This window comes from Chlamydotis macqueenii, chromosome 19 (genome assembly GCF_036417535.1).
Source record: "Chlamydotis macqueenii isolate bChlMac1 chromosome 19, bChlMac1.mat, whole genome shotgun sequence".
NCBI lineage: Eukaryota > Metazoa > Chordata > Aves > Otidiformes > Otididae > Chlamydotis > Chlamydotis macqueenii.
This window is the reverse complement of record NC_141574.1, coordinates 4,807,396-4,832,543: the sequence shown is the minus strand read 5'-3', so window position 1 is coordinate 4,832,543 and position 25,148 is coordinate 4,807,396. Positions and strand designations below refer to the sequence as shown.

Genomic DNA, 25,148 nt, shown 5'->3' with positions numbered 1-25,148 from the left:
GCAGACGCAGAAATTAACGGTTGGTGTACTCAAAGCCAAAACTAATTTATGGACTTTGGAAATTATTTCCTGCCTGCTGGATTTATAAGCAAAACCCAGTGTTGCTGGGAGAGGCAGCCAAGGCTAGTCTGTCGCAATCCAGATTAGAAAGTATTTGATGTGTAAAAAAAAAAAAAAGGTTACATAGTATTGTGTGAGCCCCAGGTAGGCTCTAGATTATAAAATCCTACTCTTCAGGGTCTCAGGCTTGGTGATAGTAGAGCTTGGATTAGGAGGCGGCACTCAGACTGTGTTTCGGGCAGATGCAGTGCCAAGACCAGAATTCAGCAATAGCACCTTCTTACAGGCTGCTTTCCACTGCGGACTGATGGAAACATCATCCATACAGCTGTTTGTGGAAGAGCCCGTTGTCTTGGGTCAGCTCCAGATCAGCCTAGAAAGCCAGATCCTTCTACAAATGGCATTCAAGCTGGTGCTTATATTTGAGAGGGTGAGTTCAGCTCTGATGTTTTGGATCTCAGCCTCCACACTCTCCTAAAATTCGAGAGCATTTGAATGTGTGATGTTTGTAGAGGATTTTAAATGCTTTTGCAGAACACCAGATATGGAGTGCAGCATGTGGAGTTTTCTAGAGGAGGCAACAGAGCTAGGACAGACTTTGGCATCCCTCTCCTCCCGTCCTCACTTACATTGCAGTCTCCTCAGGTGTGCTTTGGGGTACCTTACTGGGAGGCCCAGTAAGAGCTGGTGCATGACTTACACAGTTGCAGCTCAAACCCAGGGGACACTGGGATGTTGATCGTGATTGGATTTTTCCTTTTTCATCCCGTTGCCCATTTTTTTAATCTTTAGTTCTCTGGTTTAGTAGCAACAAGAGACATCTCCAAACACACAAGAGACTCAAAGGGAGTTTGAGTATCACTGGTCTCTGCAAGTGTAAGTCAGGCCTCTGAAATAATGCTCAGAGGAAGGCCATTAGAAATAGAGTTGCTTGCTATAGCATTTTATGGAACAGCCCTTCTTAGAAAGGAAAGAGACCTTTCTATCCCCACCAGTCTACTTGAGCAGATGTGTGCTCTGTTTGAAGCACTGGATGATGCCAGAAAGAGTGAGGGAGACCCACAGCTTTGAGTGCTTTTTTCCTCCAATGTACATGGTGTGTAGAGGGAGCATGGACTCCAGACCTCTCAGGAGTTTTCTCTTGTGCTAGTAATTGAGTAATTTCCTCTGTGCTCTCCCCACTCCGGAAGGGATTTCTGGACCTGTTTGTCTTGGCTGTTGCTCTGGCTTCCACTAGTGAAAGCTCCGTTTCCTGAATACCAAGGTCACCCAGAAGAAAACCCAGCAACACCAACGACAGCGGCTCCCATTTCAGAACAGGTGTGGGGAAGGAACTCCCTCTTGCCCTAAAGATTTCATTGAGCAATAATTTCCACATCAAGTATATTTCCTATCCTAGGCTTTCCCTCCCAGAACTGGCTAAGCCTGTTTTTAACCCAGCCAGTTTCAAGATGTTCAGGTTTTCTCATCCTGCCCTGACTGTTCGCTTGATTTCATCATCAGCCTGGTTCAGGTTATGTGTTAAAGCAGGCACACCAGCCAGCTGCATTATGTGGAAGAAGCAAATGCTCCCGTGTGAAAGTATCTTCAGCATGTGAGAAAGAAATTTAGATTTGTTATCAACAAAATGAATCCCTGAAGCCAGAGGAATATATTTACATGTTTTGGCTGCCTGCTTTAAGTCAGGAGCACCACAGCGATGCTGTGGAATCAGTTCCCTGTTTAGACAACAGACCTAGAAGCTACATACTGGACAGATGGGACGTCACTACTGTGTCAGAGCCAGTCTGTGTGCTGGGAGGGATCTCAAAAGGTGAAGCGTAAATATTTCAAAGGTGGCCTCTTTGCAGATAAAGTGAATGCTGCCGTGGCCAGGTCAGTACGCAGGTACCTTGGAAATTGTACTTAGAAATTTGTATATTTGAAGAGACAGACAAATCAAGTGCAAATGTCCTAACAGTAAATTAGCCAACGTCAATTGAAAATTAACTCCACGCAATCTCTTTAGCTAGTTCAGATGTTACGTAAGCCCAGCAGCACTGAGAACAGCAGCTCCTATTTCAAAACAGATGTGGAGAAGAAAAACCTCCAAAGGTGTTTCTGAACAGATAATTTCCACGTTAAGAATATTTCCTAACCCAGCCTTGTGCTCCCACAGTTGGCCTGAGCCAGTTTTGTCAAAATAATGATTAGCTTATGTAGTCTGCTTACTGTGGTCTCTTATCTCAGTCTTCTCGTTTGTTCTCTTGTACCCTCCACAGAGGGGAAAATGTGTGGGAAAATGTGTGTTTTGGCTTGCCTGGGGTTTTTAGCTTGGTTTCCTAAGGAAACAAGAATAATGCAATTGTATTTCTATGTGTGTGCACATGCATGTTTCAAAAGACTCTAGAGCTCATTGGCTAATTTCAACCACATTTGACAGCAGGGTAGTACTCTTAAAAATGTTATGCTTGTATAGGTTACATGGAAATAAATAATTGGGCTGAAGAGACAAACCCTCTCTGTCCGCATTTAGTAAAAAGCTTTAGTGCAAATCCAGCTCTTAGCAGACTCACACTACTGTTCACCTGCATAGGAATTTATTCTACCTGCAGTGAGTGGGGTACATTGTCGTCTTAGGAAATGCCACTCTAGGTAGGAGTAACTTCAGAGCATGTTTTTTCTTATCTGCAAAATACAGGGTGCTCTGCTGGTTCCCTGAGCTGTACTGAATTTAATAATGTCTTTCCCAGGCGAGCTACTCAAAAAGCTGATCTCTTTAGGGAGGGCTTAGCACCATGCCAGACCATGCAGTCGCTGCAGAGAGCCTCTCAGGCAATGCTGATTAAAGCAAAAGCAACCAAAGCCAAAGCCATATTTTTTAACCTTATATAATAGGAGTTGACCACAAAATGCTTCTTTGTACCTGAACGAAACCAAATTGGGTTCCTCCACTTCCTACCAGCAGTGAGTAACCCCGCTGCTGGGTGGCGGCATTATTACAGCCACTGGCCAAAGTGGAAAGTCTAACTGTGGACTTGTACTGAGTGGATGGGTTTATAAGCAGGCTTGTCTGGAGTCTGTGGTTTTGAAGTATTATCAGTGTCTTCGTGTTTCCTCTCTCCGGCTTTACACAATATCCCCGGTGTTTGAGAGAGCCTCTCCTGTTGGAGGGTGGAGTAGCAAGCTGTGGGATGGGCAGGGAGGCTTTTGATCTTCCCTCGATCTTTAACCCAGTACTTCAGGCCCTGTGTATAAAATAGTATTTGAGAAGGGAGCTGAGGTGAGTAAGCAAGGCAGTAGCATTTCCTTCCCCGAGCAGAGAACAAGCTGGCAAGGAAACAGACATTGAGTGAAATGTAGGGAGGTTATGATTTCTTCCTCGTCATGGAGAAGGGAGCTGTGGAGAGCTCTGCTGCCTGGCCTCTCCCAGAGCAAAAACTTAACTTTAGACTGTCCAAGGACTGCCACTTTGACCATCTGGAAAGCCTACCAGCATATATTCCCTATCTGCTCTACACTTTGTGCTGCCAGTTTGTCTTCTAGGTTGGAAGCAGGAGCCTTGTAGTACCCTCTCCACAGTACTGTGCAGAGTGAGCCCTTAGGGTGGTGCTTCACCCTGAGGGCAGGGAGCCAAGGGTATTCTGCGCTTTGGATGGTGACGTGTTAGTGCTGTGTTCACGCATTACTTCTGCTTTTTGAAGTTCCCATTTCTCCCTGCAGAGGAGCAATAAACAATATGATCTTCTCATTCAGTGAAAAGTCTGAATTGGTTGTACAAAAAGTGCCGTCAGTTGATTCTTGAAAAAGGCGTGTTCTCGTGTCAGGTTATCACTGTGCTACCCTGTGATGAAGCCTCGTTACAGTCAGGACAGCAGTACCTGGTTGTGTTGATCCTGTTAAAGCAATATGTCCTGATTCACAGTACAACAAACTGTAGTTCTACCCTGTAATCTGCAGGCATTCCAGTATGTTCTCAAATCCAGGAGAGAGTGATTCATAGAGCTGGACCTCTTGGGTCAGGAACAAGTTTGCAACAGATCACTCTAAAAGTAACCTTTTGGCTGGGTAATCAGTAACAAGTGCATCCTGCCAGTGGGAACATGATAATTGTCATCTTTCAGTTGTCCAAGCTGTTAGACTGTGTAGTCATCTAGTTCCAGAGTGTCTTGTTTGTTTAGTGGTATTTCTGTAGCATGAGTTCACACACAAGGCCTCATTGTGCAACACAAAAACAACTCTCTAGATACAATGGGCTGGGACAGTGCTGTGTTTGATGTCAAGGGTGGTAAACTGCATGGTCTCCTTCTTCGAAGTGATTGTTGTTCTGTGGTTTTATTGCAGGTGGTAACCTTTGATGCAGGAGGAGTGAGTGGTCATGCTAACCATATTTCTCTTTACACTGCTTTAAGGTACAGTGTTCTGCACACTTCACTGAATGCCTCACTGTAGCGTTACAGCGTGAATGCGGTGTTTGTGTGTGAGCAGAAGAAAAATAGCTAAAGCCAAGAGCAGTATTAACTTCACTGATAGAACTGAATGCCAGGCTTTGGGACATGATACTGTTTGGAGAAGCTATCACAGCTCTCTAAATGACCTACAGCATCTTTTATTATTCCATCTGCTGGTGCTTTGCCAGTCTGCCTTTCACGGGGCCCTCTTTTGCTCTTCCTGTTCTTGATCCCGCTAAAATATGCCACAGATCACTTTGCACTTCTGGTTTGAGGAGAGCGTGTGAGTAGCTGATGCCTGAGCTGGTGGTAGCTGGATTTTGGAAAGTTCTGCACCATTGTTCCAGAGGATGGTTGCCATCCTGTCTAGGTACCTAATGTACCTCTCAGACCCAAGGATGTTGCTCTTTCACTGGATCTTTTCCTATTTACTTCTCTTTGTAAGTCAATTTGTTCCTTCACCACTTTATTCTTTACATTCTGAGAACCTCTGTCTCTGTGCTGTGATATGGGAAGATTGCTACACAAAAATCCCTTGTATTAAAATCACCCAAATTTTGCTGGCAAGACAGCCACTGTGTTTTATTTTAACCCTCTGCTCATTCAGACCTCAGTGTGTCCTAGGGAGATCTCCAGAGCTGCCCCTGCCTTTTCCAGGCATGAGAAGAACTCTTTGCAAGTATATCTTGTATTTTTAGCACCCATTTGTTTTCTGAATCATCTGTGCAATTCAAATAACTCTCTGGCTCTCCTTGCTAACAACATCAGTGATTTGCCTTTCTCACTTGCTTAGAGAAAGCTGCAGTGCCACAGAACCCGTACTGTGACCTACCAAGCTCCTCTGGGAAGATGCTGAAAGTTTTTGATGTTATCTGGTGGCTGGAATTCAGTGTCAGAGGGGATCATGGCTTTTCCCAGCAACTTCTGAAATATCCTAGCAGAAGGAAAGGGAGTGGAGTTAAAGCAGAGTGTGTGTGTTTGGGCTAAGAAGGGAGATGCTTTCCTGCACAATGTTATTTGAGGAGTGAGTGAGGAACAGGTTCATGATCGATGCTCACACCATTGCCACGGAGGAACAAGAGAGCTTCCAGCTGCCTGGACCTCAGTGTTTGTTCAGGCAATTGCTGTACGGCCTGCAAATAGGAACGGAGGGCGGGTTGTTAGGTGTCCCTCTCCATCCTGAAGAGATAGAGGGAAAACAAGCTAGCAGCTGAATTATGTATGAGAAACTTAAGGAAAACTCTCAAGTTCGGTCCCAGCTCTACAGTTGTCTCACTTTGTGGCTCTGCAGAAATCACTTTCCCACCTTCATGCTTTAGATTTCCTGTATGTTCAGTGGGGACGTTAGCCCTCTTTTCATCCCAGAGTATGTTACTAGGAAGTATTCATTATCTGCAGGCCTCTTGAACCCAGACCTTTGCGTTAGTCCTCAGCCTACAGCAGAACGTTGTCTTGAGCTGATGAGATACACGCTGATAGGGACACCAGAGTATAAGCAGCTCTCATTAGCTAAGGGCTGGTTTGTGTCTTGTTCTTTTTTGAGTCCTGAATCAGCAGAAATAAGCATGGTAGCCCAGTCATCTGCATGTGGGCAGGAGTGATGCTGTGGCCACTGAAAGGTTAAGTTTATTTTTAGTGGCTTGCTTGCCCTCATTATTTTTCAGTTTGTGTCGTGGAGGAAGTAGAGCGTGACTGTATCACTCCTGATTTTCACTGCCCTGATGAGTTTTTCCATATTGGCTATGGCTAGTACGGGCAGCGCTGGGAGCGCGTGCTGCGGCTTCTCACGTACCTCCCTGCCAGCAGGGCTTTGCAGAGCAGCGGTTGCTGCCCCTGGGGCCCCAGTGGGACATGGCAAGAAACAGGCAAATGAACTTTTCCCTCCAGGTATGGTGTACAATGTATTTACTGACTATCTTTAAACAAGGTCTGCAGAGTTCTGCCTCTGCTGTGGCTCTGAGTGGAAAGGCTGAAGCAGAGGGCTGGTGCAGTGATCCTCAGCTCTTTTGGCTGCTCCCCACTTGCGGGAGATAGACTTGTGCCCACTGCCTAAGGGATTACTTTCTGCAAGAGCAGGGGTAGAACAGGCCGTGTGACCCCTCCCACAGCTCCTTGCTTCAGGAGATGCAAATTATTGAACAGCTTCAAGGAACAACACTGCTCATAGCTGAACAGATGCTCAGTATTATCTGCTATGGGCCTAAATATTCTTTCTAGTGTCTGGAACAGAGGTTACGTTCAAAGGAGCAGGAGCTACTCGGAAGAAATGTGCCCTTCCCCTTGCAGCAACTTTCCTCCTGACAGCTTGCAGGGAGTCCAGCTGCTGCTATGTGTCTAGGCTTCAGAACTGGGAAGAACTGTGAAATGCCAAGGTTTGAGGGTGGATTTGTTCTTCGGCAAGGGAAAAATAAGAAAAAAAAACCAGGATGGGAGAGGAACACAAATTGCTATTTGATTTCAGTCTCCCCTGGGAGTATTTCAGTTCTGGCTTCCAGATGGGAAGAAAAAAACCAAACCAACACTCAAACCAAGAAAATCCCACTATAGCAAAGAAGGGAGAATTGGAAGCAATCCTCTGTAGCTCTGCTTCTTTCCTCATCATCTTGATTTGGCAACATCATTCTCTCTTATCCCCCAAAATAGGAGCTTTCCCTCTGGCCAAGAGTGGCTGGATCCCGTACCCATGTCTGCAAGGAAGAACAGGTCTTGAGTGACATCAAGGTCACTTTACTCCCCTCTCAGCATTTGGTCAGTTTACTAGGCACTACAGCAATAAGCATGGTAAGTACTACGTGACAGGAATATTTGAGAACCTCCCTTGCTGCACTTTGAAATGACAGTGTTTGCACTGCGATCACGTGTAATACTGAGGTGGTTTAGTTTTGCATGAGTCATTGTGCGTTTTGGTTTTAAACAAGCCTTCTTGTGCAGTAGCCTAGCGAATGGGGGGCTGTTAATTTTGTTGTTTGCTTGCTTGCTTAGGGTGGAGAGGAATGGTCTTTATGAGGGGGAGGAAGGACTGTACCAGTTCTTTTCTTCAGTGGGCTATCAAATCCATTTCACCCCAGCCAGAACAGAAAAGAATAGTTCTTGTCTGCTTAGGGCAGAGCAAATTGAGTGGAAAAGAGGAGCTGCTATATTTAACCACTGTGCATTATGTTGTTATAGCAACTGCATCCATAAAACTTGTATCAATGATGCCATATAAAAAGCTACATCAAAGAATCATTAGCTGAGCCTAGTCTCATCAATTCCATTTGGAAAAACACCTCTCAGTCCTGCAGGATGTTTCTTAACTTTTGCCAACTCGGTGGTAGGTTTTAAATGAGACTGTGCAGAGGTGATATTCTGGCAGCTTAGTGCTTATCACTCTTGGGTTGATTATGATGCAGCTTGAGTGCCACCGATGTCTTGTTGCACTTACGTGTCACAGCCTGGCTATTGAATGCCCCATTTATGAATGCCATGGGACGTAGCATTGTGCAGAAGGGTTGCACTGAGGCTCCCTGAAAAAGGAGGATTGATTAAGTGCCAGTTTCAAATAAGTCTATCGAAACAATGAACAGTGCATTGTCCAGCTAAATCCCACAGATTCAGTGGGTGCAGTTCTCAAAAGCCACCAACTGCATTACATCCCTACAAAGTACAGTTCTGCTTGTACTGAATTTCCAAGGCCAGATCTTTAAGGACGTGTTGAGCAGGAAAGAAGCTGGGGTTTGGGTGATTAGCTCGATAATAGTAAATGGTGTCCCATCTACCATTTTTATTTAATGCCTTCTTACAGTGTGAGGGTAGAATGGGACTCTGATCCCTCACTCCTTTTAAGCAGCAGTAGCCTGTGTATTTCAAATAAGTGGCTTCTCATTTATGTTTTCAAAGCAGGATGCTATTTTTTATTTCCCTTGCCTTTTCCCAGAAAATCCTTTTTTCAAAACTGGTTATTATTTGCTCCATCTTGGAAAAGGATTTCCTGTGTCAGTGATGTGTTTGTTTCGGATTGTTTAACCCTTGCTGGAGTTTTAACTTCCCTGCAAAATAAATAAGAGCATTGAAGAAATAATGGGTTCCGGTATCTTATGTTTCAGCCTGTCCCGTTACAGTCCAGCTCACTTCTTGTGTTTTGTTTTACTGATCTTAAATGTCCCAGGGGGAACTTATGAGTGGTGCCTGTGATTGCACCTGCACTGCCCCCAGAAGGTCAAGGCAGAATTGTCCTCCTCTGTTTACCCTTTGAGAGTCTGTCCCTTCCCCTCAGAGGACTCTGACCCCATGCCTGGCACACGTGCCGTAGCTGGGCATGTTGTCCTAGATTTTGTATCATTCCTTTGCCTATGCTCCCTCCTTCCTTAAATTGACTCAGTTTATTCATCCCAGTGCCCTTCCATGGTACTGTTGAGAGCCATTAGGATAAAGTTGAGCACAGGGCACCAGCATTGCAGGGATCCCCCCCCAAATAAGGGTTTTTTTTTCCAAAGAAACAGCCTTAAGGAATGTCCTTCCCACTGTCCCTAGGCTGCTAGCAGCGTAAGTGTTGCACATTGTTCTCCCAGACAGTGCAGGGACCAAAGCACAGAGCCACAGAGCAGCTCTGTCACCTGGAAGATCTCTGAATTGACACCTTTTTTCTGACTGACAGGTCATCTTCTGCCACTGCAATCCATGTGAGTACAGAGTGCCTGAACAGTGTTTTACAAACTGCATGTTGCTACATGGCGTAGTTCAGGGTGCATAGAAATGGAGCCAGAAAGTCCGGTTAGGGAGGGAAGAGGCGTTCCAGAGAGCAAACATTCAACATCTGGCAAGTATATCCTTCTAATGTCTCTGTGATTCCTAGGGGACTGGCTGTTCTTCCTCCTTCACATCTGTTTCATCAGATTAATTGGGCAGATTAGAGGTTACGATCCTAAATGGAGTCCCAATGCATCTTTAAGACATCCATTCTTTGCCATGCTCTTCAAAATTGTATTTCCCTAGTGCTCTGCAGCAGCCAGCACAGTCAGTTCAGGGAAGGGTTTTGCCTTTGGCACGGGACACTATTTGGAGAGTGAAGTCATTGATTTCAATGAACAATTTCTCATCAAACAGAACATCACCAGAGCTGTAACCCATCCACCAGGGCATCAGTCCTGCTTCTGTCCCGGAGTTCTGTGTTCCCCAAAACTGAGGTTTCAGCTCCATCTGGACTTGTTCTTTCTTGCCATCACGGGCTGGTATCAGTGGTCAGTGCCTCTTTGCTGACATCTTTCCTTGAGGATGACTGAATAAAGACAGGGAATTTGGGAGCTAGCTCAGCCCTGCAGTTTGCAGGATGAGGGTTGTTGGACCATTTCAGCTTTTCTGCTGGGCAGATGTAGCTAATAGCTACACACAGCAATAGCTTTCAAAGCAGCTGGTCCTTGAGGAAGGAGCTGGTGCTGAGCCCTTGCACTGCAGAAATGGTGCATGCCTTCAGACGTCTCGCAGCCTTTTTAAGCTCTTCATTGCAGAGGGTCTCACTCGCCTTCAAATGGATCTGAACCTACCAGAGGCGTAATAAAGAGGGTGTCATGAGAGGTGCCCTGTAATCAGCTGGCCTCTGGCACTTGGTGGGTGGGTGGGAACAAGCCACCTTAGATCACTTTATGATTAAAAAGAATTTATAAAAAGTCTTTCTGAAAAAAAAAAAAAACAAAAAAAAACGCATGGAAAAAGCTCCTGAAAAAGAGCCTATTTGCTTTTTGAGATTTTATGCCAAACTCTTTCATTTCATCCAAACCACAGCAAGCCCAATCTATAAAACAACATTCCCAAAATGGCAACAACAGAGAGCTGCAACCTCTCCCCTACTTGGAAGTATCCCGCGGAGACAGCTCCAGCAGGGTGGAGATGGGAGCGAGAAGATTGATTTGGGAGAGGATTGGCTAGTTTTATGAACATGTGCAGGAGGTAGAGGTTTGTGTTTCTCTCTCTCTGCAACCACAGTTCATTGCCATCTCTTGCCTGAGAAATACAAATGAGCAAGGCTGTAATTCCTCTGCAGCACTGGAGCTGGGTGGAGCCCATTCCCATAGCTCTGCGCTGAGCCTGGCTGAGTACTGAAGCATTTGGCTCAGAACAAAAAGGATAAGGAGAGAATCAGTTTCTTCATGCCTGTTCTTCGAGATCAGTGTCAGGTCTGCCTGGCAGCAGCCTTGAGGACCTTTCACTAAGCAAAATACAATTTGTGCCTCCCTGAACCTTTATACAAGCACAAACTCCTTATTTTGCTGCTGAATCAAACTTCCCTTCCCTGCTGAAGATGCTCTCTGCTCCTGCTGAAGGATTTCCATATGAACTGGATCTCTCCTTGCTTCTTTTTCTAGTGGCCAGGAATGGTTGTTATTAGTTCACTCTGGGAGTAACTCTTTACATCTTTTAACTTGCTGTCAGTTAGTGCTTTGAAGGTCCCTCTATGGCAGAGCAGCACACCCAGAACAGACACTAGGACTTGGGGTACTTAGCCAGATTTCACAACCACTCATTGCTTTATCGCTCCAAGCTTGTTTTAAGAAGTTCCCACCCTGCTAGCTTTACCAAGTGCTGAATCACTTCACTGGGTGGCCAGATTCTAGTTGTAGAGGAAGAAATTCTGGCAGAAGAGCAGAGCAGACATCAATGGAGGTACTTAAACCTGCCTCCATCCCGCCCCGGCCCCCCAAAAAAATGCTGGTAATGTTTACAAGGCAACATTTAACAATCTTTGTCCGAACAGTAGGACTTCAGTAGCAGGGTAGAAGCTAGCCAAGTTAGCACTACAAAGCCATTGTTTAGTAGAAAATGGTATTGCTTGCACATCTTTGTCTCTGGAGGAGATGAGACCATTGGCAGGGGAATCTATTTAAGGCATATGTCTTCTGATTGCAGTTTGAGTTCTGCCATGACCTGCATTTCTGGCTTGACTTTTGCTTTGAATTGCTTTGGGTATTCATGACTCCGTGCTTCCTATTTTGTCTACGCCTGTGTAGCTAATCCTTTTCCTTGAACTTATCCAATAGCCAGAGATAATCCTAGTTTGAAAGTGACTGGAGAAACATAACAGTTTACATATAATGTATGTTTTATCCTAGTTGCTTTACACATGAACTGTCACATTGTCCTTCATTAAATGCACCACTAGAAGATGATAACAATCTCTTTAAATATTACACAGGGTTAAATAACTTTTATTTTTTTAATTTCCTTTCTCCTTTTGGCAAATGTTCCGTTGTTTGGATTTTTTTTTTTCCCTTATAGAAGAGCAAGGCTGGGTGTGGGACAGCTCTGAGTGCCATCTACTGGAGACCTGCTTCCTCCCATCCCTGAGATGGGCCAAATCTGGAGGCGATGCAAATGGTGATGTGAGCCATGAACCACAGGCTAGAGCAGCAAAAACAGGAGAATTAAAAAGGAATTGAAGCTTATTAGCCCTGTGATGCCTTCACTATATCAGGATCATTTGCTTACACTTCCTGATGGAAGTACCATTGCTGTTCACATCTCCTGCACTGAACTCCTAATTCTGTTTCCAATGGATGCATTTTTGCTACAGAGACTTCCCAGGACAAAATCATGAAGGGATCAAAGTCTTAGTGAGCAAAAAGTCAGAGCGTCTTCTCAGATGTCTCAGTGCCACCATGGGTTAGAAAGAAAGAAGCTGGTCCCCAAACTGGAGCTGCTGCTGAGGCAGTATCCGTTGTCAGCAGACATATGGCTTTCAAGGGCCATGCTCTTCGAGGTGAATAGCCTTTGGCAGCCTCTTGCAGTTTCCCTTAGTGCAACAGGAGAAGTTTGTGAGCGAGTTGGATTTATGGAGCTTATTTGTGCTGTGTCCCAGCAGCCAGGGTGAAGAAAGTAATGGCAGAACTGTGTGGGGAATGAGGCTTACCACTGCCTGACACACGCATCCAGTGTCGGCACCTGAACTTTCTTACAAAATTAGCCATTGCAAATGTTTGTGTGTATTAAGAGAAAAGGGTTGATCTAAGGTACAGAGTTTATACCTGTAAAATCAGGATTTGAGTAACTTCACTGAGCATTTACCCCCATGTATCTCTTCATTGACAGGTATCTGCATTCGGAGCAGAAGTTACCTGAAGGTACGTCACATCACACATCCGTGACCCGCAGGCACGGGGCAATCGTTTACATGAATGTGCTGTCCAGGGTTTCATCTGCCTAACTTACCTCTTATTTGCAGTGCATGAAACTCGCTGAACTCTTCCTTGCCCTTTTATCTCCCCGCAGTTTTTTACCAGCTCAGGCTTCTCTACAGTCACTTTTCTGTCTTTTGGGGTTGCTCTGTCGCAGTGGTGTGATTCAGTGTCTGGCCTATGCCTTTGCTGTTTTGCGTGGATCTGAGTGCTATTTCCAGGTCTCTGAGCTCAGTCACAGACTTTTTGGTCACATCTTACTTATAAGCCTTTTTTTTTTTTTTTTCTTTGTGATAAGGGCCTCATTACCAGCTCAGCCAAAAATGGTTGCATGTACCAAACCAAGCTTCCTTCAAAATGCGGTCAGTACGGGAGTGGTATCTGAAATCTGCAGTGGCACAACACATTGTTACAGTGGCTTCTTTCACCTGTAAATGAGCAAGTATCTCTGAGAAACTCTCTGTACAAGTAGGGAAAAGAAAGAAGCAAAGTAGAGAAGCAGGTTGCTCCTGACCACCTTTTCTAGCTGTTTTCCCAGAGTAGATCTGCAGCCCTTATCTCAGCAAACAGTGCCTGACTCAGGGAAGGTGGCTCAACCAGGCCCACCCAGTCTACCTCCTGCTCCCTCAGCAGTCATCCAGACTGTTTCTTTAATGCTGATTCCCAAATCATTGTAGGATTTGAATGTGTCACAGCAAATCAGTTTTAATTCTCTGCTAGCAGCAAGTTGCAGACCAAGATCTTGTGGAGAAAGCATGAGCCAAGATGGCAGAATGCCCTTTAACTGAGTTCTGACTTTGGTCTCTTCAATTCCTCCATCTATGAAAAGGGAGTGTTAATGCCAGCTTGTTTCCTAGGACCTTTTCTTTGTTCAGCTTTGGGATGCAGCAAAAAGCTCTGTGCGTGCTGTGTGCATTCCTGGGAAAGAACAAGGAACTGCAGTGGTGGGTGTCACTGCTAGGTGTCAGACCTTATCTAGACTGAACCACCTTCATGTGCTGCTCGTGCAGGTTTGTTGGATACACTGTGGTCCTGAATATGGGCTGTGCCTCAAATTCGTTCAGGTTTGAAGCGGACCCATGTACGGACAACATTTCCATTTCTCCAGCAGCATCAAGAGACTCCTGAAGCGATGTGAAATCCTTGCTGCTCTGATTACATCACATCTGACATGACCTACAAACACCAAAGGAACGGGGAGCTCCCATGCTGCTGCTTACGCTAAGCCTTTCCAAATATAGTTCCAGTCTCATTGAAATTCCCAGTATTTATAATGTGATCTGGCAGGCGTGCAGGGCTGTGCATCAGAGGGGCTTAATGAAACGAGAGTGATGCTGGGATTGAGGCGATCTGGATTGAGCTGGAAGGCATGTTCAGGCCATGGAAATGTGCTGCTCTCCTCTTGGTAAGAGGGAACTATTTGTGGGTGAGCCTGTGTAAGGCCATGTGATCAGGGAATCCACAGAAAATCTCTCTGCAAATGCAAAAGCCAGCTAAGCCTTGTATTACCTCAGTGATATGCAAATGAGCACCCTAAATATCCTGCTTTGCTTTCTAATGCCTTTAACCAGCATAAACACAGCAAGCTTTTTATAATCTGTAATCAAGTTCTCCAGCCCAGGCACAAGCACATAGGCTTGGTTCAGGAAGCCGAGACAGCTGCTGGATATGCATCCACCCCTACTGCTGGCCCCATCCAGCTATAACCAGCACTCTTCCCAAAGAATTGGTGTGCCAGCGTCTGTCAGGAGCAGCGCAAGCCTTCAGCACACATAGATCTGCTAATAATCTTCTCATTCTAGGCATACTTGCTGCATAAGTGATTTGGAAGCAGAAAGCCAAGCCGAACAGGCTGCAGGCTTCATGCGCTTCTATTCTAGGCCTAATCCGCTGGCTATATTGATCTTGCCCTTTCTGCCAACCTAGAGAGGTTGTATTACACTGTTAATCCCATCCTGCCCAGGTCACAGTCACAACAGGCTCTGAAAAGCTTCACCTGCTGGTGTCACAGGAGTAGACTCATCAATGGCAGCACTTCTCTTACCCTGCTTGGCAGGGAGCAGCCTGTTTCCCTGAACCCTTTTCCATCTCTCCCTGGACTGTACATTCCTTCCCTGCTTCATTTCATCTCATGTTCCCGTGCAGAGCAGCCTTTGCTGTCAGCATGTGGAGATCCTTGTCATATCACTAACACGGAAGACTCGCGGTGCCCTTCATTTTGTGAGGCTTGAATGCCATTGCTTCGCCTGATCTGACCGATGGGGGCCCGGGAGGTCAGACTGATCAGTACTGAAATCGCTGCAGTTGTTTTCAGCCCTTATTGCTGAGCTTAGGGGGAAAAAGGGCATAATTGCTGCGTGAATTAATATTTTTTTTTAGGGAAAAAAAAATATGAGGAAAGGGAGAGCACATTTTGTTTACGAGCAGCCCAGGCTTCAGAGACTGGTGATGGGTAACCTACAGTAGGTCTCTGTGCCCACCATTGCAGGAAGGAATTCCCGTGGCATTGCCAGGGACCATTAACAACCATCCTGGAAAGGAAAGACCCATCGCTCCATGTTGACTCTAGCCCTGTCCTACCCAGTAAGCACTGAAAAGCGAATAGGTGGCCAGTGGGAATGGCCCAAGTACAAGAGCAGGGGGGTCCATATCTGTTCCTTTCCTCTGCTGTGCTGTGCAGCACCGTACTAATTCTTTTGTCTGAAACTACCCACCAACAACTGGGGCCTGCTGAGAAGCCCGGAGGATCTCTGCAGAGAAGGGGTGGAAGAGTGGTTCCTCTACTCACAGCACATCACGAGTTTGCTTCCAAATTTCCTACTTGGAAAGAAGAAGTGTCTTTAGTGGGAGCAAAAGAACTGTCAGGGCACTTCTGTGTGCAACTGCAACGCTTGTCACTGCAGAGCATCCTTTGGAACAGCAGCTAAACAGCAACTGCTCTCTCTCTGTCACTTGTCAAGGTGGATGACGAGCGGGGGCTCAGGCTTGCGGTCAGGAAGTGGCACGGGCCATGCTGGTCACACAGCTGCCTGCATTCCCACACGTCCGAGGGACTCACTGCAGGGAGCTTGGCAGAGCCGTCGGTCCTTCCAGATGGCATTGCACAGCTGCTGCTCTGCAGGGACAGGCCCGGTGACCTTGCAGGGGCTGGGTGGCTGAGGCTGCAGTAGCACGGGGGTAGGTTCACGGCACAGCGCCGACACAGTTAAGACGGGAGAGCTTTCAAGGCGGAGCGGTGCCCAAAGGGATCCCAGCCCGGGCAGCCTGGGGGGGAAGCTCCCTCGGCAGCTGGTGGACACCGCCATCTCCCGGCAGCTCCTGGCAGACCGGGCCTGCAGGAAATGTCCGTGAGCTTCAGGAGGGCTTTTCCTCCGGTTCCTGGCACAGCACGGACTTGTCATTGTTTGGCTGGATGGAAGTGCCGGTAACTTCCTCTGAGGCCTCTGATCTTGTTCATTGCTGCCCACAGCAGGAGAAAATTACTCCTTTGGATGCCATGTCCACCCTGCTGAGGAGTCACGTCCCAGGATCAGTGCAGAAAGAGAACTGGAAGGGGAGCATGGTCCTGGAGCCCTCTGTGATACTGAAACACAGAGTTAGTAGTTTTGCTTTTGAGAGTGGAAAAGGCTATTGAAAAGGTGGAACAAATTGTACATCCTTCTCTTGAAGGAGAGAGAAGAAAGAAAGGAATTGAAAGATCCTGGAGATGTGCCAGAGGGAGTCTGTCAGGGCTGCCACATCCTGCCATTGCAGGCTTTGGCTGGATCTTTCTTTGCAGTGAAATGAGCTAGTGGGAAGAGGCAGGGGACACAAATCACTTGTGAGGGGATTTGTGGAGGTTCATCCCATGGATGCCATTTGTTCCAGAGTTCAGTGTGTCACAGACCCATGGCTGTGTGGGGGGAAGCAATGGTGCTGGTGGGGTATCTTTGAGTACTGTGCTCTACCTTGGAGACTTCTGGGGGCTTCTTCCACAGGTTGACTGTTCATCCCTTGTGGGATGAGATTCCTTAGCAGATCTGCAGAGAGGGTCCCTAGCAGAGGCATCATCACCTCTCTCAGAGAAACCCACCTTACTCTTTTCAGAAAATATGTTTGCTTCTGCCCCTGTCCTGGAGAGTCTTCCATTTGGAGGACACGAGTCTTGCCTGCATTTTAGAGCCAAGAGGTATTTAAGCACCACCAGTTCTCTTTGTGCTCAGGACATAACAGCTTAAGCAGTATTAGATGTGAGCACAGGCTGCACACACTGAAATGTCCATTAGGCAGCCTTTGTAGCAATCCAGCGTTGTTCCTTCTCTCCTTTGTATAATTTCACTGTTTAAGGGCACACTGAAGAAGATCTCATTGCAAATCTAATTGCGTATCTGACCACCTGTGTAAACTGTGACTTTGGCCTCTTCTGTCGAACTTTAATACAAAGTCTGAATCACAGCAGCTTCAAAGCCTTAAGAAATCCCAAAGCAGCTCCCTTGAGAGCTGCCGGCTCTTAATGGGACCATCAGTAGCTCTGAGCTCATCAGTGAAGACAATTTAGCCATGGTAAAAAAAAATAGCAATTAAGTTTTGAGTTCAAGGGGCTCTTTAAAACAGAAAAAAAATTGCACACCAGTAGAATCTTTATACATGTTACCTTCATCTGCTTCATCACAAACATCTGAGCAATGAATTCTGGAACTCTGTTAAAGTGTAACTTCCTGCCTGTGTTAATATTTGATACAGCCATTCCTCAATCTTGTAAATATTTTTTTTCTGTAGCTAAGAATTGGAGTAGAAAGAGGAAATTTCATTTTTGTAGCTGAACCAGACTACTGTTTTACATTTCTGTGGTATGATATAGTGCCAGCGTTCAGAGAGCCATCCTGTGCTTTTCCCTTTGAGTCTAACTATGTAGGAATAATTTAAATTATAAGCAAAAAAAAAACCAAAACCCCAAAAGCTTTGCTTTCCACAGACCACATACAGAACAAGAAACAAGAACCAGTACAAATGGTCATTGACATGCACTGGGCAGGAAGAGATCCTGGTGGAAGCATGAGCAGAAGTTGCTCCCCTTTTGCACAGAAAGGATCCCCATGGCCAGCAATGCAGGGGAGCCTGCAAAGACCTGCTCAGCCTGGAGAGGTGGGAACCTCACAAGAGTATTGTTGTTTTGAAATGTTTATCCTCTTTGTCTCTCTAGGGTGCCATGTGCTCGTGCTTGAATCAGTAAATCTCTTCCGGAAGTACATCTCCATGCTGGATGTACCCCTTTCCTGCCTCCTGCCCAGAGATGCGCTCTTCATACTGACAGAGGAGGAAACTGAGCAAGCCAGGGTGAGATGGGTGGTACCTGCTGAACTCGTTCGAATAGCTCACCATCATTGTGAAGACTTTAGTCAGAAGTGTCATATTCACAGAGAACTTCATAAATAATTATATACATGGATTATAAATGTCACTAAATGAATTATCTTCAGTGATTTGTAAAACATGAATGGACAAGACAGGTTGCTTCATGTGCTGTGTGGATAGCAGGGCAGAGCTGAGCAGATTTGTAGCTCAGACATCCTCAGTAGTCACAGAACACTGAGTTTTACGCTGTGTCCAGGATGTAGGATGTGTTTGAAAAGAGACCAGATCCAACATAATATTCTGAACGTGTGAGTGGCCTGTCAAAGAATGGTATGACTGCATGCCAGGAACAGCGTCCTTAGATCATAGCTCTGACTAAAGATGGAGACAGCTTGTGGTCCAAAGCTCTTTGAGTTCCCCTCTCTACTGTGTATTTTTTAAACTATTTTGCTGCATGAGATCTCACACATTTAGGCCACAGTTCCCTACATCAGAATCTGCTTACCTCCCCTTCCACGGGATGTAAATATTTGCCCAGCAAACAGTCCTGTTAATCCACAAATGACATACACAGAAGTTTCCTGCTTTTGAGGCTCTGTAAGAGAGAGTTTCTTATGGAAACTGCTCTGATAAAGGTGGCATTATTCCGTAGTGTTTTGTGTTTCTGAAATCTGACCTTTCTAAGCTGGTGCACTATAAATAGATTGAGTTAAGTTTCAGCTGGCAATGTATGATCGGAAGCAGCATGTGAAGTGTTCTCAGATGCACACCTATCAGGTTTCTGCTTCCCCAGCATGTGAACACCCCGGCATGAGATCACATAGGGAGGAGGAGTTATATGTGACAAAGAAACTGTCACAGCACCGATCTGCAGCTGGTAATGTCCTTTCTAGCAGGACCCCTCTGAACACACAACACCAGCAACATGGGGGCAGACAGGCCTCCTCCTGCCCATTGGCCCCATAGAGTAGGCAGCCTTCTACCTCCCACTACTTCTTCCCCGCTCACTGAAAACAGGCTGTCCTGTAAATTGGCAGTGAACCTCACAGGAGGCCTAAGAAACTGCCCTCATATTAGGTCTGGAAGGTTCTTGTAACGCTTTCTCAACTATTTTTCCTTCTAGAGAGCCATGTGGTGTCATCGCAGCCAGCTCCTCTGGTTTCGCCACATCTATATGCTTTTCTCACGCTATATGGTGATCAATTCACTCCGCCTTCTGTGAAAGAGACGCTGCTCACAACTTCAGGAGTAAAACACCGAGTGACAAAAAAGACTGTGTCAGGCCAAGGACTAAAGAAAACTCACCTGTTACGTGCTCAAGAGGACAGGATTCTCTTTGTGTAGCATTCTTTCAGACTACAAAAAGCAGGCTGTATGAACTTGCTTCTGAATATCTTGTTGCCTGATATATTGAGATGAACAGGGTTTAACAACTACTCTATTTTCTCACTACAGAAGCTTAAATAGGACAAGAAATTTGAATTAACCTAATTAGGATTAAAATGCAGGAGTATTCTGCATTGATGGAAGATACGGCACAACCTATTTTTCCCCAGGAGGATATAGCTGCAAGGACTGCTTGGCGACTATCTCTTGGTGCTTTTGTAAAATGCAAATATCAGGAGTGACTTTTCAAAGACCACGCTATTGCCACAGATAAATCCAGAAGGACAAGACCTCTGTTATTCAGTCAGAACTTTAAAAAGCAAAAGCTTATGAATAAAACATCAGTAATCATACATAATTCTCTAATTGCACTGATCTTTGCTGCTACTGCTGCTTCTCTCATACACATTGCATTGCAGGCTCCACCTTTGCAGTGTCCCTCATGAAACACAAGCATTTCTTCTTGCTTCAGAACATGGGGCTCAAGATCAATTCACAAGAGTCTCAACAGGACACAAGAACGAGGTGGAAGAGACCCAAACGGTAAATAGGTCTTTCTTAGAACACATGTGGAGATAAAAATTGCAAGAGATGTCTCACAAGCTGCTCCACTTACGTAAGTGGCAAGTGCAAGAGTTAAAGATCCTCTCCCTTTAAGTTAAATGGTAAGTGACAGCTTTCAGTGGTTTCATTTCTTAGTCTATACAGAGATTTTACTAGTGATTTGGGTTTCTGTGGGGTCATGGTGGGGCAAAGTCACCAATACTCAACATTTCTGTAGGCCTTTGCACTCAGGAGGCATCTTTCCTGGATATACCCAGCTGGTTATTGCGTAGTCAAGATCAGAGCCAGACCGCTGATCTGTTGCTGTGAGCACATCCTCCTCCTGAAGACAACAAACCAGTTCCTGGTTGTACTGAGGTGCGTGCCCATTGTTCTAAGAGTGTGACAGTTTGAACTCGGCTCCCTGGCCGTGAGTCAGTGCCTAAGCATATGCCTACTCAGTTGTAAGACCATGAGTAAGTCCAGGCTTAAGCAAAACAGTACTTAACCACATGAATAACTTCAGTGGTCCCTCTCCTCATACAGCTAAGCACTTCTGTGAGTGCTTTACTGAACTTGAGCCTGATAAGCTCTTTCAAATCCATTGTAACTCTAAATCCGTGGTCAATCCATTGAAGGAAATGGAGAAAAAACTCTGTAAGTTAGTATTGTGTCCTAAGCAAGATATTATCTTATATAGGGCGTTTTTATAAGCCAGACTTGAAATACAGGAAATATCCATACAAGCAAAGATCAGATGTTTTTCTTTGTACTTTGCTCTGTTTATTGTGATTTAAACTTTATCACAGCTAAGGGCAAAGTACCAAAATAGCAGCCCTGGGGTGGTTTATGGAACAGAGGTTGTGTGAAAACTGAAAGTCATAAATGAATGGGACAGGCAGCATAGAAATTTATTTAAGAAACAGAGAACAGATAACAATAATGTAGAAGCTGATTTTGCCAGCCCTCACCCAGACTACAGTTCCACCGCAGTGCTCCAAGTTCAGCTGCTGGAAGAGTGTCAGGGTTTTGACATGTCTCTGATGGTCTTGTGTTCCTTCACTGCCTTCTCCCATTCCTTGCCATTGATGTTTTCTGTGACAATGGACTGCACGGTGCCATCATCCAGGCAATGGGGAGCTATTCCTGAAAAAAAGAGTACACAGAAACCTGCTTTTCATAGCTAAAATGTGGGAGATGCCTGCACTGCTCTGCGGTGGGGCATCTCAGGGAGTGGTAAATGCTCAGTCCAGCTGTTGCTGGAAGGCTGAGGAGCGTAGATGAGAAACCTGTCACGGGCAGAACCCCAAAAGTCATAGGTAGGACTGTTTCTTATGGAGAAGCTACACGTTCAGACTGCAGTTCCAGGTGTTTAGCCCTTCAGGAACAAACTCTTAAGACACATGCTGCTCACTGCTGTCATGCTAGTAGCCAATGGAGTCTTTATCCAAGGTTTGCTTGGTGGTTAGCTTTGGTTACCACAGTGTACTCTTTCTACCTACCATAGCCATCTGGATTAGAACGAGGAGTGTAAAAGCTCTGTACACCACAGGTCTTGCAGAACGTGTGCTGGGCACGGTGTGTGTTGAAGGTGTATGTTGTCAAATTGTCGGCACCCTAAGGAAATGAAAAGCAATGTAAATTTTCCACATAAATACATGTATTGATTACTTTCTATGGGCCTGTAGCTAAGAAATGTAAAGTCTAAAATACCACCTTCATGTCTTTACTTGAGATACAGAGTTCTGCACTCATCCTCCTTTTCTGAACCCCTGCGCTTTGTATATGTGTCCATCCCAGTCAAGCCTGAGAACTGCAAGAGCTCTAACGTCAGCTCACTAAGTAAGATGCACTAACACACCCACGCCAGACTGTATAAAATTCGGGCACTTCCCCCAACCAGCCGTACACAAACTTAGGACAGAAAACCGGCTACCACTTGCGTCTTTGAGGATAACACTGGGTTATACTGCTCATGTTCACGGCGGTGCTCTTACTGCATTCTTACTCTACCTTCAGCAGCTTGAAACGTGACGCTGGGACAATGAAGTGTCTGTTCTGTTTCTTCGTGCAAATGCTGCAACTGTAAAAGAAAAGGCAGGCCTTTCTGGAGGCAGCAGACAAATTGTAGTACGGCAATCAGACCTAGCATGGACTGCCTCACAACAGAAATTCCACTAACAGCTAAAATGGCTCCTAGTTGGCATCACAGAGGTAAGCAGCAGAAGTGGACTGGTGGTATCAGTGGTGTTTGGCTAAGCACACCCGTGGAACAGACTGACCCAGCGCTGGTATACCGATAAGGTATTCTCCTACACCAAACATATATGCTGTTTTTTCTTCAAGTCTACAACTCTCAACAGACATAACAAGGACAGACTCTAGCACTAAGAAATGCATTTGATCTTTCAGACCAGACTTTGCCAATTTTGCCAACATTAATTACCTTGCAAACAAGAAAGTAAGGTTCAGAAGTCTACCCATGAGCTAGAAGCAAACTAGTTGCAGGCGAAGGGGGATCACTACTGAAATCAGACACTGCTGTAGTTTGAAGCAGATGCAGTCAGAGATGTAATGTTCCCTTGAGAAGACCAAGTTAAAAAAGGATTGATATGCTTTCAGCACGCTGCACTTGGAGGAAGCAAAAAGCAGGTGGCTGAGCACCTGCACTCATTAGATCTCTCCTGACACTTCCTGCGTGTGCATGGATGTGAGACCTGAAGTCACCGGCACTGATCCCATATTGGATTAGGACATAATTAGGGGTATACCCTATGGAAGCAGCTCAGAGGACGTTCTGCAGTTGTGTCATCTTCTTTTAGCTCTAACTGACTGGAAAAGCGCAGGAGCTTTTATTAATCCATAAGAATAAGGAACAAAAAAATTTTAAAAACTCACTTGCAGTTAAAAACATGCAGATCGGCTGAAGCCCAGACCTCAAAGCGGACGGCTCCACAGTGACAGCCTCCTGTGTGTTTGACCAAACCTCTGTATTCGCTGGAGAGAGAAACAACAGAGAGGCTTTGTGACCATACTTCTTTTTCCCCCCAAGAAAACAGTAAGGCTATATACTACATTATTCAATTCTGCTTTGAGCAATTGCAGAACACCAAAAAATGTATCCACGCAAATGTAGGTTAATAAAATGTGGCAGTGAGGTAGAGAATCTCTTTTGTCCTCTGCAACAGTTGCATTTCTGGGTTAATTAAAATGATGAAAAGGAAAGAAGAGCCACAGTTCAAGTAAAGTACACTCTGCAATGCAAAACATATGCTCCCCTGCCACAGTTCAGGTCAAAATGCTGACCCAAGCTACACATTATCTGTGCACAGTGATATACAGAAACCAGTGGTATTATCACAAGACAACTCTCTTGGTACTGGGAACTGAATTTTCCCACAACTGCTCCAGCACTACTAATATTCTTCCACTTAAAAGCTGAGAAAAGCAGATAAGTGGATTCTACATAATATTTGAAATGCATTTTATTTTGTATTGTAATTGTGGAGGAACTTCATGATCAACGAATTTCTGAGCTTGTGCTTCTCCCTTTCCCGTAAGATGCCTCCATAGCAACTGGGCAGAATGGTCCCGCTAGGTCAAACGCAAAATGCAAAGGAAAAATCTTTTCCTTTCAGATTTTCACTCCCACGGACAGTTACTGCTCACAGCCCAGTGACGATGTGCTGTGCTCTGGAAAGAAAGAGCACAGGAAATGGGTGGAGATTTAGAAGCTGAGCCTCACAGATCCCACACGATGCCCCCAAGGGCATTTCTGACGGGAGAGCCCTAAAACACTTTAGCATAAAAAGCCACTTTCTCCCTGGTGCGTGCGGCCCCCACCTCCCTCCGCCCTTCTGCGCAGCTCTCCAGAAGCCCGTGTTTACTGCTGTGCAGATGCTGCCAAGAGGCCGACGATCTAACGGGGGAAGGAGCCGCCGGGCAGGGTGGCTCAGCCTGGAAGCTGCGCGAAGAGCCGCCCCGGCCCCGTACTCACTACGCGTCCAGCAGCAGCCGCGCCGCCTCCTCGCAGCTCAGCCGGTGCCGCTCCTGGAAGGCGGCCCAGCGCCCGCTCTGCGCCCCAAGATCGAAAGCGCCGGGGCCGGGGGGCTGCTCCTGCGCTCCCAGCCCCGGCCCGGCCTGCAGTCCGTCCGCCTTCTTCCCTCGCCCCCGGCGGTTCCCGCCCGCGGGGGAGCTGGCGGCCGCGCTGCCCCGCCGGGACCGCCGCGCGTTGCCCACCGTGGCTCGCCCCATGCGCCGCCGAGCCTTGCTGCGCCGCGCCCGCCAGGGGGCGCCGCAGTGCCGCGGCGCCGCGCAGCGGGACCGGGGGTGTCCCGGGAGGCCCGGCCCGCGCTTTGCCCCGGGTAGCTCTGTTAACGGCCGGGCCGCAGAGGACGCTCGGCTGTCGGTATCGGCCCCGTCTGCCAATTGTAACGGGGGACGACTGTGGGGCGGAGGAGGGGTGGACACCGTGAGCGAGCAAAACTGGAAATCACGGAAAATTCACGCCCCGCGCTGTTTGCCCCCATGGAAAGGAAACTCGCCTCCTGCTTGTAAAACACCTTGTGATGGTAAAAATGGCAGTTATCCACGAGCATTAGCGTGAAGTTTTTCCTCTAATTGTAAACATGTGGTGCCTCACATATTCAATGTCAAGGTGTTTTGCAGACCTGAGGTGCTATTAAAAGTATATTGCTTCACATCTCTGCTATGCACCCGCCCTCATTTAGAAACAAGACTGCTCTGGAACAATACAGCAGTGTATGAGGATGCACCTTCAGAAGCGTATTTAGTCCCTCCTGAGGTTTGAAATTATTATGGCAGCCTGGCAGAGAAATGGGTTCTAACACGATTCCCACTAGAATACTTTTCACAAATTCTGTCACCAAAGTCTTAAAAAGGAAAACAATCAAGATAGTACATATAATTTAAAAAAAAAAATCATAGGAAAATGTGAAACCACTCCTCTAGTAGTATATACCTTAGAAAAGATTATTGTTGAGTATCCGAAAGACAATGCCGTTTTTCAGGTAAAACTACTCAATGCAAGGGAGAAGCACAAAACTTGTACGTGTCCAAGTCACCTTTGGTTGCAGGGAGGCTGCAGGGGAAATCACTCCAAGGGTGAATCTTTGTGTCCACTGTTGCAGAACTGGAAATTCATTTTGTTTGCGTTATAATAAAGAATTTGTATTTTCAACAGGACTTAATATTTTGCTCTTCTTGAGAAGGGGTACGGGGAAAGATG

General features: G+C 46.1%; 2 protein-coding genes across 2 annotated transcripts in view; one reads left to right on the top strand and one right to left on the bottom strand.

The window, feature by feature from the left end:
* Positions 1 to 19,586, top strand: part of PIGL (phosphatidylinositol glycan anchor biosynthesis class L) — a 64,050-nt gene extending 44,464 nt beyond the window's left edge. The window contains exons 4-7 of the mRNA XM_086763211.1: positions 4,384 to 4,451; positions 12,552 to 12,583; positions 17,820 to 17,953; positions 19,095 to 19,586. Of these exons, the coding sequence (XP_086619337.1) occupies positions 4,384 to 4,451; positions 12,552 to 12,583; positions 17,820 to 17,953; positions 19,095 to 19,193 (333 nt within the window). The 3' untranslated portion in view covers positions 19,194 to 19,586. The remainder of the gene's footprint in view (positions 1 to 4,383; positions 4,452 to 12,551; positions 12,584 to 17,819; positions 17,954 to 19,094) is intronic.
* A 1,200-nt stretch (positions 19,587 to 20,786) lies between these two features.
* Positions 20,787 to 24,281, bottom strand: CENPV (centromere protein V). Its single transcript, XM_086763212.1, has 5 exons — positions 23,898 to 24,281; positions 22,799 to 22,897; positions 21,914 to 21,983; positions 21,403 to 21,517; positions 20,787 to 21,046 (listed from the first exon to the last, which is right to left on the bottom strand). Exons 1-5 carry the CDS (start codon positions 24,152 to 24,154, stop codon positions 20,922 to 20,924), a joined length of 666 nt encoding a protein of 221 aa, XP_086619338.1. The 5' UTR covers positions 24,155 to 24,281; the 3' UTR covers positions 20,787 to 20,921.
* Between the last annotated feature and the right edge of the window lie 867 nt (positions 24,282 to 25,148).